General features: G+C 36.4%; 1 protein-coding gene across 9 annotated transcripts in view; it reads right to left on the bottom strand.

Moving 5' to 3' along the window:
- Positions 1 to 15,210, bottom strand: part of NALCN (sodium leak channel, non-selective) — a 359,283-nt gene that overhangs the window by 239,822 nt on the left and 104,251 nt on the right. For all 9 annotated transcript variants that reach the window (XM_004458403.4, XM_071208219.1, XM_071208218.1 and 6 more), the window contains 2 exons: positions 2,424 to 2,566; positions 2,204 to 2,308 (listed from right to left, as the gene is read on the bottom strand). In XM_004458403.4, the coding sequence (XP_004458460.1) occupies positions 2,204 to 2,308; positions 2,424 to 2,566 (248 nt within the window). The remainder of the gene's footprint in view (positions 1 to 2,203; positions 2,309 to 2,423; positions 2,567 to 15,210) is intronic.

Here is a 15,210-nt window from a genome sequence, read left to right as displayed (position 1 = left end):
TTGTTTCTTTGCTGTGACTCCAAGCCATTTGGTGGTGAACATTCCGTTGAAAAAGGGTGCTTTGTGATTTTATAGAAACAATTATCATCACTGATTCTCTTTTGCCTCTGAAAGATCCACATCAGAGACAATTTCTACTGAACTGCTGGAGATGTTTGAACACTCCTTCCTTGTCCTGGTAATCTGTATAATTTCCTTTCTACACGTATGGCCCTCATGGGAAGTCCACAGACTTCCAGACATGAAATGTCCAACCTGCTAGGACCCTCTTAGGATAACTGCAAGGAATAACTTAGATAGAGAATGTGCAAATGTTCCACATATTAGAGAAAGGCCAGACCTGATTCCATCGCTGAACAGTTTGATTCTTTCTAATACCATAGCCATCTTTATTTTTATCTCCTTAAAGCCTATTCATTTTATTAGAATTAGGAATTTGTGACTTAAGAGTTTAAAATCGTTTAATGAGGGGTCCTTGTGCACAGAGTTTTGTTAGATTTCACAAATGTAATAGAACCAGGGTAAATCATAACAACATCTAGGGCTACTTGCCAGTGGCTGGCAGGGTGTTGGGCGGAGCCTGGAGGCTGGTTGCTAGGCAGCCTAAGTGGTGTTTTTACCAAGAGGCTGACAGCAGGAGCTCGGTTGCTTAGCAACCAGGTCCTCAGCCACAGCATTCTTCTTAATGAAGGTTTTCCACCATTCTCTGTGTGATTACCTCTGCTGAGTATCTCGACACATTCTCTCTAAATTACTTATTCCTCCTGATTCAGTACAATTTTGCATCAAAATAATTTTGGGCAACTTTATTCAAACTCCACTCACATCTTACTTTCTTTTATAACTGTGAACTGTTTGGGTGGTGCTTCCAAACACTACTCTTCAGCTGTGGTTTATATGTAAGTGTTACTTAATAAACAGAATACAATCATCAATTGGTTTAAAGCAATTTTAGGTTACGCCCAGGACGACTGACTATAAATTTGTTTCGCATCCATCCATAGTTTTTTGCTACCATTTAGTTTTTGATGTGATGTCTCTAACAGAAATCTCTTCCATCCAGTGGTTTTCTTAAGAAAATGTCAGAGTGGACTTGGAACTTTAGTATTTCTCATAGTTTGTGAAAAGAGATGAGAGAAGAAATAAGAATTAGACAGGATCTATGACCTAACTTTTCCAAAAAAATTTTATGGAAGTGTGAATAGTTGTTTCCTCTATCATGTCAATTATACTATTTCACATGTAATGAATTGGTTAAGCAATTCAGACTTTTACAACATAACTATGCTGCATAAGGCTTTCCCCAAACATTAGCATATTTAATAGCATTTTATCATATAATAGTAAAAGTTCTATCTGAAGGCTTTCATCATGAAATTTACCCTGCATCTTTCACAGATACCTTTGTTACAATAGACCTGTATAATTACTTACAGATTTACACTGTTTCTCTTAAAATTTAATATTAAAATAATTGTTACTAGGTATTAAACTATTTCCTTCCTGCTTGTGGAATTTTTATTTTCTCTCTTTTATAAAAATCCATACTAGAAGAAGATACATAAATCTGCCCTCCCACTTTCTAACCACCAAAAAACAAATATACAAAACAAACCCAAGAAGCAAAACAAAGGCAGCGAATCTAAATTGCCTTCTTATGTAAAAGCTGTCCCGCTGATTTTAGTTAAATTCCAGGGCACCTCCAGTTTCTCAGAAGCATAGGAGAGCTCTTAGGAACATGTAGTGATTTCACAAAAAATCAGAGGCACGCCTTTGTGCTATGATTGGCTAGTTCTGCATTAAATTTATCTTCCATTCCAAAATTCAAATCCAACACATATGGGCCATTAAATAGGCTCTCAATTACATGAGAAAAAAAATGGGAAATTCTACAGTTGTTTATTTGATCTGCAAACCTGTTGTGAACATTGATGGCAGCATCAAATCAAAGGTACATAATACCTGAGATTGGCAATCCTGGTTGTATCAAAACCCACTCACGGGGTTCTTCAAAATACAGGAACCCTTTCCCCATCACCCAGAAAGTCTGATTTGGTAGGTCAAGGCACCTGAACTTTCCAAGAGCTCCAAGTGAGGCTGACTCTAGACGCCTATAACAGAGCTTCCTCGCTTTCCACCGATGGGGAGGTTGGAACAAGCACGCATTTGAGAGCGTTACTGCATCATGTCACTTAGACTGTACCTGTGTGGTGGCTGTTGAAGTAGTGCTGCTTCTTGATCCCCACATTTGTTGAAATTGTACTCGGATTTCTGCAAACGTTTCAATGATGACAGCAATAAACACATTCTGAAAGAAAATTACAAACCACATTTACCAAAGACTGGGAATGCAAAACCAAAAACAAAAGATCTGCAGAAATTGTAGCAAAACGAACACTTTATCGGTATGAATTTTATAGTACCTTAACAAGCCAGGCAAGGAAGAAAATTAAAGTGATGAAGTAGAAGTAGGAACGCCAGCGGGGAAAGCTGTCAATTGCTCTGTACATGAGGAACACCCAGCCTTCCTGAGAGGCAGCCTCGTAGACTGTGAATATGCTGGTGCCTGGTAAGAGAGGAGAGCAGATGGAGTTACACTTGGCTTTTGAAAAGAGAAAGCATGTTTCAGAAAAATAACCAATGCTTATCCACAATCATTTTCTCAATGATAAGCGCTCTTTTAAAGAGATTAAAATATGTAACTTTTTATTGTCCTTATTCTTAGGATTTGATAAAGTTGCCTTTGACCTCAAGCAGGGACTATTTGAATATCTCTAACAATAAAATAATTTTATCTCCAGGCTGTTAAATGGCACTTAACAATTGAGAAACAGAAATAGCTTTCAAACAAAGTATAGGTATAGAAAAGAAGATATATCATGCAAGCTTGCCTCTTGGGACTTAAACATTTTCAGTGTGCTCAAAAAAATGAATTCCCGAGAATTGGGTTTCATTTGAAATAGTTTCTTTTGTGGAGACTGAAATAACCTTGGGTTTCCAAAATTAATATGATGGGGTTCTATGTGATTTCACAGTATTTACTGAACATGAAAAGCAAAGTAATTAATCATGAGAGTCTTTCTTATCTTCTGGGAGAATTGTCTCAGATAATGGAAACGATAATTTCCATTATTGTTCTGATAATGGAAAAAAGAGAGAAGTTAACAATGTGTGGACAGATTTTTGAACATGTGGTTAAAAGAACCTATAATGCCACACAGGGAAAACATGAAATTCCTAGATATCAGAAAGGTTGCGCCAATTTGTGGGGTTAAACAGAGCAAGGCAAAATAAAAACCAAGCAGGCAAGCAAACAAACGAAATGAGGGCTTGCCATTGATCTATTGGAATCTGGTTCTGCTTGCTTACTCTTCCTACATATGTGAGTTTTGTTTTCTAATAAGACAATCAAAGTGCACAAGCTTAGCTCTTCGCTAGGCAATACCCAAGCATGTATTGAATATCACAGACTGCTGGGAAAATGGGACACATGGCCAGGGAAGAGAACAGGTAATAGTTGATCTAGGCATTGATAGGCAGGAGCTCAAAGAAAAGGCTCTTTTATTATTCTCCACGTAAAAATGTCAGATTACTGTATAGAAATTATGGCCATTTGCTTTAGGCTATATTCCAGATAAAGGAGGCAGCACCATGTATCAACACTTTACATGCCCCGCAACACCCCCTCCCCAAAGTGCTTGATTATTTCATTGATTCAGGATGTAGGTTAAACATAGAAAGATCATATTATTTACCTGAGTTACCAGTGGCTAGTAAACAGGGAAATTAGAAATAGAATGGGCATTTCTGACTTCAAAGACTATGTTAGTTTCATCATACTAAACTGGAAAGAACTCTAGATTACAGCTTCAGAGTTCTGGGTTCCTGAACTATCTTAATCATTGAATTTCTGTATGATTGTGGGCAGATCTCCTAGTTATACTTTTCTTTACTAGTATATGGAGATAATACCATCTCTTATTTGAGTGGTATAAAGTAAGATACTCCATTATATTTTCGTCATCTATACATATGGCAAATATGAAATATTAAATGCTGAATTTTAGAAAAATATATACTGTATGAAGATACTTAGAAAAGTTTATTATTGTGAAAACATAAGCTATAAGAGGCAGGATATCATCGCATTTAGGTGTGCAGGATCTTGTTCCAGACTAGGTTAATTCTAGTTTCCCTAATTAGTATCTGTGTATCCTTTGGGTAAGTTACTTAACTTTTATGTGCTTTAGTTTCCCCATTGGTAAAATGTTCAGATAGTAACACACACCTCATAGTGTCATGAGAATTAAATGATTTAATTTTGGTGAAGCACTGTCATAGGGTGAGTTCCTATTAATGCTAGATACGGTTATTATTATAAAAATTGATAATAATTGCTCAATAATTTTTCGGAGAAAGCATATAATTTTAAAATATGGTATTGGATGAAAGTAATTTATAAAACAAATATGATACACGTTGTTATTTATAAAACTGGAAAACATTTGTATCTCCATAGATTTTACTGCTGTGAGTTAAATTATCACTGAATATAAAACCAATATCCACTCATATGTTCTAATCAAACTAAAATTGTAAACTAGGACGTGTACATGACCAAATGCTCAACTAAAGAAGGCTAACGGCAATGCCTTCACTGAGTCCCTGGGTGTGGGAGGAATAATCAGAGCCTCAGTGAGCAGCAAGGCATGCAGAACCACAGGAAAGCCTCCCAGGGAATGAGGACAAGTGAGAAATAAAGAGGCTGAAAGAAAAGCCGAGAGAATGCAGGAAAGCATATTACTCTTTTGTGATAGCCTCTCAGGCACTAGTATGTGCTAAGTACTTTATGTAACATAACTTTCTATATGTCCTGCCTCTCATTTTCAAAATCATTCTATGTATATTGGTAAGTTGTTGCCATAACAACTGGTAATATAACACAGGCTTTGTTTCAAGGCTCCTTTACTTACTTTCCTTTACGAAATGCTACGGAAATCTCTGTGTTGTTGAGTAAAGTCAGTAGTTGGGTACAAGGGCAGATCTTACCGATCATATTTTCAGAAAAGGAAAGTGAGGGTCATTGTTTAATGAACCTGCTGGAGGTAGAAAGTGATAGACCTGGAAACTGAACTGACATCACCAGGTTCCGGGTCTTAAATCCTTTTTTTCAACCCCTTTACCATGCTACTTACATTTTCTCTTGCTTGAAACTGGGATATTAAAAAGGTATTATTTTCTCTTATTACTCTTAATTTGAATGAAATTAATTTTTTCTGAGACACTATAATGGTTAACCATATAGAGTATCTCAGAATTCATGCAAGAAGTTGATTTTTTAAGAGAAATGTCCAGAGAAGAATAGCATGTGCAACAAATAAAAGGCCAACAGAAAATAGAAATGACTGTTTCCATTAATGAATCACAGGTATTGAAAATGTACATCTTTGCTTTTGTGAACTGAATATGAAAGACATTTTTAACATAAAACAAATAATCTATGTTCTTCATTTTTTTTCTAGTTATTTGAACTAAACAGAAAAGTGGCTACAGAAATACATATGAATCACCATTAAAATGTAATAACTTTACTAATTTATCATTTTCAGGTAAAATATGGGGATTTTTAACATAAGATTATTTTCTTCCCTCTCCCTGATCTCTCTTTTCTACCTGATCTCTTAGCAGACTCTCTGTGACTGTCCAGCTCAGCTCACCTCCTTTACGCTCAGGCCTAACTAGGTCCCAGTGCTTGGTACACCCAGGGGACCCTATGTTTATCTTTATCATGCCACATATCACACCAAATTGTTACCTAGGTGGTAGCACTCTGAAGCTAAAACTGTATCTTTCATTTCTGTGTCCAGTATTTAGAAGCACTTAAGAATCATTAATAAATGCAAGAATGATCATGTAGCATTAAAACATATGAAGACATTCCTTAAATATTTGCTTTTCATCAATCCTTCTTCAATATGACTATTACACAGAGTGATAGTTAGGTTCCTCCGTCAACTTCACTAGGTTATGGTGCCCAGTTGTTTGGTCAAGCAAGCACTGGCCTGATGATGATTGTAAGGACATTTAGTGGATTTAAATCATCAGTAAGTTGATTGGCTCTATGGCTGATTACATCTACAATCAGCTAAGGAGATTGCCTTCATCAATGAAAGAAGTCTCATCCAGTCAGTTGAAGGCCTTTATAGAACTGATGATTTCTGCAGTCAGAAGGAACAATTTCCATCTCTACTTCTGCAAGCCAGTTTCTTCTGAGGAATTCATAGAAAACCTTCTTTGGAGTTCCCAGTTTGTGGCCTGCCCTATCGATTTCAGAGTTGTACTCCCCATAGTCATGTGAGCCAAATTTCATAATAAATTTCATAATATTTACATAATGTGTATATGTGTATATATATACACTTAGATACATACATATAGACATATAGATATACATACATATATACATATATAACCTGTCAATTCTGTTTCCCTAGAGAACCCTGACTAATACTCATAGATAATTTGGGAAGGCACAGAAATATTTTATGGTTAATTGACTTCATAAATGTTTGGATGATTTTCCAAACTCACATAAATTATGTATGCATATATAAATGTGAAGTTTGTGGCACGTCTTAAAAAAAAGACTTTCCCTATTTTTTGATCCAGGATGGCAAATTTCTAGAATCTTAACACAAAATATTTTTCTCCTGATATAGTCTAGCATGTTTTTAATCAATTTTAATTATGAAACTATAAATTTGTAGCTGAAAACCTATATTTTTGTTAATAGAACGATTCTACAATAGCACCTGCTGATATAATCTATTCTCTTAGGAGAGTACAATGAATTTTGTTCCAAAAATATCTCTGATGAGCTCTTAGAATAGCACCACTTTTTTCAGGGAAAACTCTCAAGATGCCAATTAAAGTTACATAAGAAGCAAAACAACAACAGTGACACTCAGCTCATCAATTCTTCTAATTTCATTCATTCTTCCTTACATCTTCCATTGGTGGTTTGAAGGCATTAGATGAGAAGACCTACATTTCTACATTTAGAAGCTAACAACTTGCCTTGAAACTTTCTGCATGGCTACCTGTGTTGAGACATAGTAGAGGATCATTTTTTATACTACTGTGAACAAAATTATCATATTCCAATGTGTTTTGATTTTCTTTAGGATTACATTTACTTGTGGGCAATCTGATGCCTCTCTTTCCATGAAAAAAATAAAAAAGATAAATTGGCTGTTTCCTGGGAATATTTCCTATTGGTTCATCTAGTCATAGATTACATAACCCATGGAGTCATGCTATTCTCAAATGACAGGGTCACAAAGTTGTGTTGACAACTAACAACAAACTACAACCTTGGAGTCACAACACTCCCCCTTTCCTCACCAAAACCTCAAAGTATCTATGGTGCTATTCTGATGTTGGCAGTAGTCAATCTATGGCGAACGAATTAGAGCAGGGAGATAGGCCTGAAATAGTTGAGTAAGAATGGTTAAGTAACCAAGGTCGAGTATGAACAATAATCCTCAGCCCCCCTCACTCAGAATTCCTAGTGGAAACAAGAGGGCTCCTTTTACAACCATCTGTTTCATCCTCTCTCACTGGAGCCTCAGGGCAATGTTCCTGAATTTCAACCCCTCCTGTGATAAACACACCACCTCTTGAGGCAGCCTGATCCCGATTCAGGCAAGAGCTTAGGCCACTGGATGTTGGGCATGGTTCTGGCTGGGTCTCTGAGGAATCTGCTCTTTGCTTTGCCAAGTAGAGCAGATGTCCTTAGAATTAGACTCCATAGCACGTCAGTCCACTTAGGTCATCCTGTTACAGATACGGATGTTTTTCATTGTTTATGGATCCCACATTTGTAAATTTATACACAGGCTAAAATTTATTTATAACCCCTAGATCAATATTTGCAGTGCTTTTGTGATCATTTGTGGTCACATGTGCGCATGCGCGCCACAGTGAAAACTATTGCTCAACATGCCTGCGTGCCCAGTTCAAGTCCAACCAGGCTCTGCCTTCTTGTTTCAGTTCTCATATTGTAAAAATACCGCCTTTTCATGGTATATTTATTACCATGTTTTTCCCATTTTTCTGCTTTTTGTTGGTGATTTCACTGTTTAAACTGGCCCCCGTGCGTAGGGCTAAAGTGCTGCCTAGAGTTCCTAAGCCCAAGACTGTCACGAGCCTTATGGAGAAAATACCTGTAAGATAAGACTCATTCAGACGTGAGTTACAGTGCTGTTGGCCGGGAGTTCACAGGTCATGAAACGACACCATATTTAATGAGCTTTAATTAGCTGGCCCCCAATGTAACTTTGAACTAAACTTGTTCGAATTTATGTTTAGAGACTTTGACTAAATGGTGTTCTAAAATGTTCTGAAAGCAAGGATGGTTTCTAGCTAGGTTAAAAGGCTGGTGAAACAAAGGAGGAAGCAACAGATAAAAGGTGTTTTTCAACAGAAACACACATGAAACAATGGTGGACTTCATGTTGTGGCCAGAGGTTTGCAGTAACCTAACTCTGTGTTTCTCCTAAGTCCAAAGTTTCAGTATTCACTAAGCCAATGTTCAAAGTGACTTTATAGAAGATAGCTACCACAAATAATGAGAATCAACTATACTTTTCTGTGCTAATCCTTTAACTTTTCCGACCTCATGCAATTTATACATTTATGCAATTTATATTTATACAACTGATTGTCTGGCTTCTTTCCCACCTGGAAACAGAATCTCATCTGTGGGTGGCAAAATGACAACATTCTTGCCACCCAAAGCACCAGTTTCCCTCACAATTTTCTAAATTGCTCTGTTTCTCCAGTAGACTCTGACAGGCTCTCACTCTTTCCAATCCAGAGGCTGATTGACTTACAGAGTTATTTAATTTCAGTTTGAGCATTTCCCTCAGTGAGAGGGGAAAACAAACATACATGTTCCTCCACAACTACATGTGAATAGCAGTACCCCAAAGAATTGATCTTGATTAGTAGATTTAACTGTGGAAATCTCAAACCACAAACTCCAAACAGATGCTTGTTTTCTCAACTATAAATGCAGTGGTGATCAAATGGGAGTGTACACTTAATAATTTGAGCTCTAAATCCCCAGTTCTTAGAAATGCAAACTGTCAAAGTTGGGGTGGGCAGTGCTTTATTCAGTTGTCATTTGTTTCATTATGTTTGCATACATACAATTTATCTTATTCCTCAGTTAAATTTTATTTTAAAATTCTAGAACCACTCCCTAGAGAAATATTCTTAAACCACAGAAAAGAGCTTTGGGAAATTTAAGAAGGTATTAGCTGAAGCCACCCAAAGGATAATTAAATTGTACTGTCAGTTTGAATTTAGGTGGAGTTCACTGTTATTTAAATCCTAAATTGTCGGTGGAAACAAATTTACCCACAAAAAAGGCACAGCTGGCTTATCTAGATGACTTTCTGGCCCAGGATCTCTGAACTCTGGCACAACTGACATTTGTTGCTGGATGATTTTTGTTGTTGTTGTGGGGGACTGTCCTTTGCATTGTGGGACTATTAGCAGTGACTCTGACCTCTACCCACTAAATGCAAGTAGCAACCCCTACTCCAAGTTGTGTCCATGAAAAATGTGTCCAGACATCTCCCTGGAAAGCACAATCACCCATTTGAGCACCACTGTTTTAACACGCCAGACTTCCTGAGTCTGTGGCTTTTGTCCTCAGTATGTGGCTTACAGCCTAGCATATAATTTTTGTTTATTAAATATTTTTGAACTGAGTTGATGTTTCCTCTTTTGACATAGAGGAAAATTGAACAGTTGTGAGATTTACCAGACTTTCTCTTCTGGTTTATGAACTGTTTGGAGATTAAACAATTTTAGGTCAAAGGAGAATCCTAACATATGCATTTTGACTCTATTTACACTGTAATAGTCTACATTCGTACCTGACGTTTTATTCATCTTTAAAGATTCTTGAAGGCTAAAAGCCTAGGCCCTAGGACATTTGTTTACCTGAAGTACCTAAAGTATGTACAGTAGATGGCTCAATATTAGCATCACATTAATATTTATCAGTTTGTATATACAGCAACTGCACAGTGGAATAAAAATCTTATTTCCATTTTACTTCCTGTTATTTTATAAGATGACTGTTTGCACACATGCGACCCAAATTAGAAAGGATTTTTCAGAAGATAAAAACAATCGACCTGCAGGGACTTTCTGAGAAAATGGAATAATGGAACACATTCTACAGAACTGCGGACAAACAACCCCTGGCGTAAACCAGCTTCAGTCTAGTAGAGACAGATGATGAGAATGGACAAGCATACAAACATAGTATTCAACGCAATCTGCTCCCCACTTTGAAAGACCCCCCATGTAACATGGAAAACTTAACATTGGCCAATCAGAATATCTCCTCACTGGTTTGTGCATTTGCCCTATATAAACTTCCCCTTCCACTCCCATGGTGGAGCTCCTTTCCACATGTGGTTTAGATGCAGCTCGATTCATGAAATGTAAACTGCTCAAGTAAACTCCCATGAATGATAACTTGTCTAATATTTCATTTTAACAAATAACAAAACAGTTACCACATGTACATCTCCAGTAGGCTGTCATGAACTTAATACTAGAATCCTCAACACATCTTGTTCACATGCTCAATTAAAGATACACACACAAGGCCTGAGAAATGCCATGTGGCAACTGAATAAAAAAAAAACTTTTTGCTATTCCAAAACAGGGAACAAACATATGAAAGGACTTATTTTTATCCTAAATGCTTTAAAATGTATTAAACATCTTATGTTTTGAGTTGGGTTTTAGCCTAAAGAATTTTGTTTTAAATAACCTTTGGGCATAACCTTAACTCCCTGGTGAAATCACTGTGTTACCATAAACCTCACTGCCTGTATCATTCTTACTTTAAACTTCACTGTTTGTAGAGCTAAAACTTTGCAATAAGATCAAAGCTAATAACAGCAAAAAAAAAAATATGTATGTTTACCTATTTTTTTAAAAAACTAAACACTTTTATAAGTAATAAAGATACCTACTTGAAAAATATTTTTTCAGACTTAGAAAATTTTTAAACTCTCAAGTTCTAAATATAAAATAATTCTAGAAAAGGAGAGGTGAAAGCTTGAACTATAATAATCACAAATGGAAAAGAAGTGTTGACAAGGCCAGATGCTGACATTGGCAGGAAAGTTTAGGTATTAAGGAAGAACAGTTCCAAGGATGCTGAGCCTACATGCCAGCTAAAACACTTCCTCCCTCCTGGTGCTGGGAAATTTCCAGGTAGCTGGGAACAAGGAATAAGGGTATCAAGGGTGAGATTATGCCAGATACCAATTATCCCTCTGCCTTTGAGGAGCAGTGATTTAGATGAAAAGAGCTTCTTGGACAGTTACTTTGTTAGCTGACTTCAAAAAAGCTACATTTAGCCATCCTTGACCTTCATTTACTTTCCCTAAAGTTCAAACTCCTTGTCTGCTACTTATTATCTATGTGACCTTGACTCTGCCAGTCTCAGCTTCCCATCAGCAGACTAGGGGAATGATTGTACTGGCTGGTCACTGGGTTCCTGCAAGGAAGAAATAAGATTTGTAACTACCAAAGCACTAAATAAGTGTTAATGAACAGCCCTGAAATTTTTCTTGAAAAAGGAAGCTAAAAGTATCATGCCAGAAATATGGTTTCTTTTAAAGTGTTTTAGCTGTCACCCATTTTTGAAAGACATATTAGAAACTACAATCAAAGGAAATCAATGCGAAAAGGCCAGAACTTCATGTAACTTTTAGAGAGCTAACAGTCATAACATTAGAATTTCATAATAGTCCAAAAGTTAGAGCCAAGTTTTTGAAAAAAGTACTGAGACTTTATTTTCTTCATATTTTGGGATACACATAGTTCATAAATCTGCATTATTGTGTGCAAACAAAGAAAAATAAAAATTAACTTTGAGGTAGAGTTGGTCAGCATATGGTTAAATGCCAGAATAGCAAGTATTTATTTTTATTTTTTTATAGCAAGGCTGAGTAAATGGTAAATAAGCACAGGATCAAAAGATCAACCAAGAACAGAAATAAATATTTAACGTTTGTTTACAGAGACATATTACACTTTTTTTTCAGTCTAAGTGGGAAAGATGAGAACTAGTGATATTGACCAAATACAATTTTCAATAAATATAAGAAATACTAATAACATATTTTCTTTTCCTGAAATATGGATTTAAGTAAAAATAAAGGTCTCATTTGTGATAAATATCACATTTCTGTAATTACTATTACATTAATTTCATTAGTTTAAAAATTAATGTTAATATATAAAACTAAAAACAAGGACAAGTTCTAGGGATGTTCAAACTAATATCACAATTTAATGGTTTCAACTGAATAGGAAATTCAGTTGCAACTGAGTTGGTAAAATTTTTAAAAATTATATATAGGGAAATAATTTCTGTCTTATACTTTCACATACATACAAGTTTGCAAAAATATCCTCAGAATTTTTCCTGTATGTTAATGTTCTTCCATAAATTTCTAAAGCCAAGGACCATGTTTAAAAATGTGGTTTTCAACTGGTTTAGATTAATTTTTTGGATGAGTCTCAGATTCAGTTTTAGATTTATTAATATTATACTAAGATTGAAAATATTTTTTAATGTATTAAAAGCTATGCCACTAAGGGAAAAAGATAATATCAATTTCTACTTGTATCACATTTTCAGTATAAACCAGAATACTATATAGGTGTGATAAAAACATAAGGGATTTATACTAAATTATATTATTTTTAAATTTAATGTATGGATAAGAAATAGTATGGATAAATGAGCATGTCAATTAAAATTAGTTTTACATTTACAGCTGCAAAGATGTGATCCTCTGCTCACACATAGGATCCAGGCTGCCTTGTCACCATTTAGCTTGTGCAACTAGTGATAGCATTGGGTTCCTGCAAAGGCCATAATTAGCACAAAGTAAGGCTGGGCTGTGATGGCATAACCTCTCCTGGCTGTCCCCAAGCCACTGGGTCAGAATCTTTGCTATGCTTTATGTCACCCCTCACCATCCCCCCAAACTTATCTCTTTATACTTTAATATCTACTCACTATTCTGCATGACTTAGCAACAGACTTTAAGGCAAAAGTAGACATAGATACTGTACTGCTAACAGAACAGTGGAGAAGGAAGAAGGAATAACAACAAAAAAAACACCCAGCATTTTATGGGATATGGTTCAAGCACAACAAACTGAAGCAAAACCGGGAGCTTAGGATGGCTGCAATCTTGCCTGCTAATGCCTGGAATGAAGTGGCTGTCCATGCTCTCATTAGGCATCTTAGCAAGACCGCGGCATGAGGCCAGAGCTCATTTGGCCAGCAATCCTATCTTTCTAGAAAGTATCTGGGTTAATGGCATCACAAGAGCAATCAGGCATTTGCACTGTGGCTGATGGGGTGATGTTAACTTTTCATCCCTGGCCAGGAGGGGACAGAGAAATCGTCCTTGGAAATGCTATCTAATGTCCCACACATGGAGAACTATGTCTGAAATATGGAGGTATCATTTAAAGCTTTATGCTATTTTTATTTAATTCATTATTTAGCATGTATTAAATCTGACTCTTTGTTCTTCCTCATCAGTTAAAATAGGATATTCTGACATCTTTGTATAATATGCAGTGTCTGTATATCTCATAAATAACATTTACACCAGTTATTTGTGCTTTAGGTAACTCAATTTAAAGATATACAGAGACATCTAAAATACTTAAAAAAAAATATATATATATATATATATACATATTTGCTGATTAACACAGCATTATAAAATTGGCAAAGGGTTTTCTTGACTATCCATGTGTTGTCTCCTTTATGAGAAGAGGAAATAGAGTTGAATGTTTTGTCCAAATTAACAGATCTTTTTTCTGGTTAACCCCAAGTCACTCTCTGCCTTCTCATCAATGATAGTTACTTGTGGGTTAGAAATAAGTAAGAAATTATGCCAACTGTGTCATGTTATTATCTTAAATTTGAATAAATTTGTTATTGCCTTATGGATTTATATCACCTTTCCAGCCCAAATTATTGAAGTTTAAAGAGGTATCTTGGTGAGAAGTCTCTTTCATTTGGCCCATTTATTTCTACAGTATTTTTCTCTTCTATTTTGACCTAGAATTCTTGACTATTTCTTACTTTAAAAAGAGTCAAGAGTCAAATGATTGATTTTTAAGGTTTAATCTTATTTGCATGACAAATATTCATCCAACAATATCCCTTGACTCTCCTTTTTCCCCAAAGCTTTGACTTTGGGGGAATGCATTGACCTCTGCTATCATAGGCTATCCATCATATATTTTATCTCATTTGTAAAATGTAGTATTTTAAAAAGTTTGCCCATGCTTTAAATTTTATTTCTTATTTCCTCTCTTCCCCTATATATCATAATCCCCACAAGAGCAGCAACTTTGTTTTGCTCACTTTTATGTTCCTAATGCCTGACACATAATATAAAGAGAGGTTAATTTGGGCAAAACATGCAAATGTATTTTAGTGAATAAATGAGAGTAACAAAGCAGAAAGTAGTTCAAAGAGAGGGGCTGGTGGAAATATTCTAGGAGAAAACATGCACAAAGGGAAGAGAGTATTGGAAAATGAGAAGAATAGCAATTCTAGAGGTCAACAGACTTTGGAAGCAGGCCAGGCTGCTCATCTGCCATCTTGGAGGGGCTCCAGACATGGACTGTCTGTATTAACTTCCATGATGAGAGGGGGCCTGGGGCCAATTGGTGGTGATGCCACACCAGTTGTCAGAGCTCTTGATGCCCGTGACAGCAGACGTGCTTTGCCTGCCTAGGGATGTTTCATGGCCTCATTGCCAGACACAGCTGCCTCCTGACCAGAGGTCCTGATTATCCCCCACCCCAACTCCCCGTGACATTGCTTCTTGCTAGTTCAGCCACTCAATGTCCTTCTAGTCCCTTGGTTTCCATTTCCTATGTGAACTCTCATTTTTTGCCTCATGAGACTCTTCTCCCACATTGGTCCTCAGCAATGTGGATAAATCCATGGCTTTATTCTCCACTTCTGGAAGCCGCTCTGGGTCCTGTAGTGCAGGTGTTCACAGACCTACTCTGGCCTCCGTCTTGTCTCTGCCTTGGCATCCCCTTTAGGCTGGTTCTTATGCTACTTGG

The sequence above is a fragment of the Dasypus novemcinctus genome, chromosome 15, assembly GCF_030445035.2.
Source record: "Dasypus novemcinctus isolate mDasNov1 chromosome 15, mDasNov1.1.hap2, whole genome shotgun sequence".
Lineage (NCBI taxonomy): Eukaryota > Metazoa > Chordata > Mammalia > Cingulata > Dasypodidae > Dasypus > Dasypus novemcinctus.
This window is presented reverse-complemented; position numbering and strand designations above follow the sequence as displayed.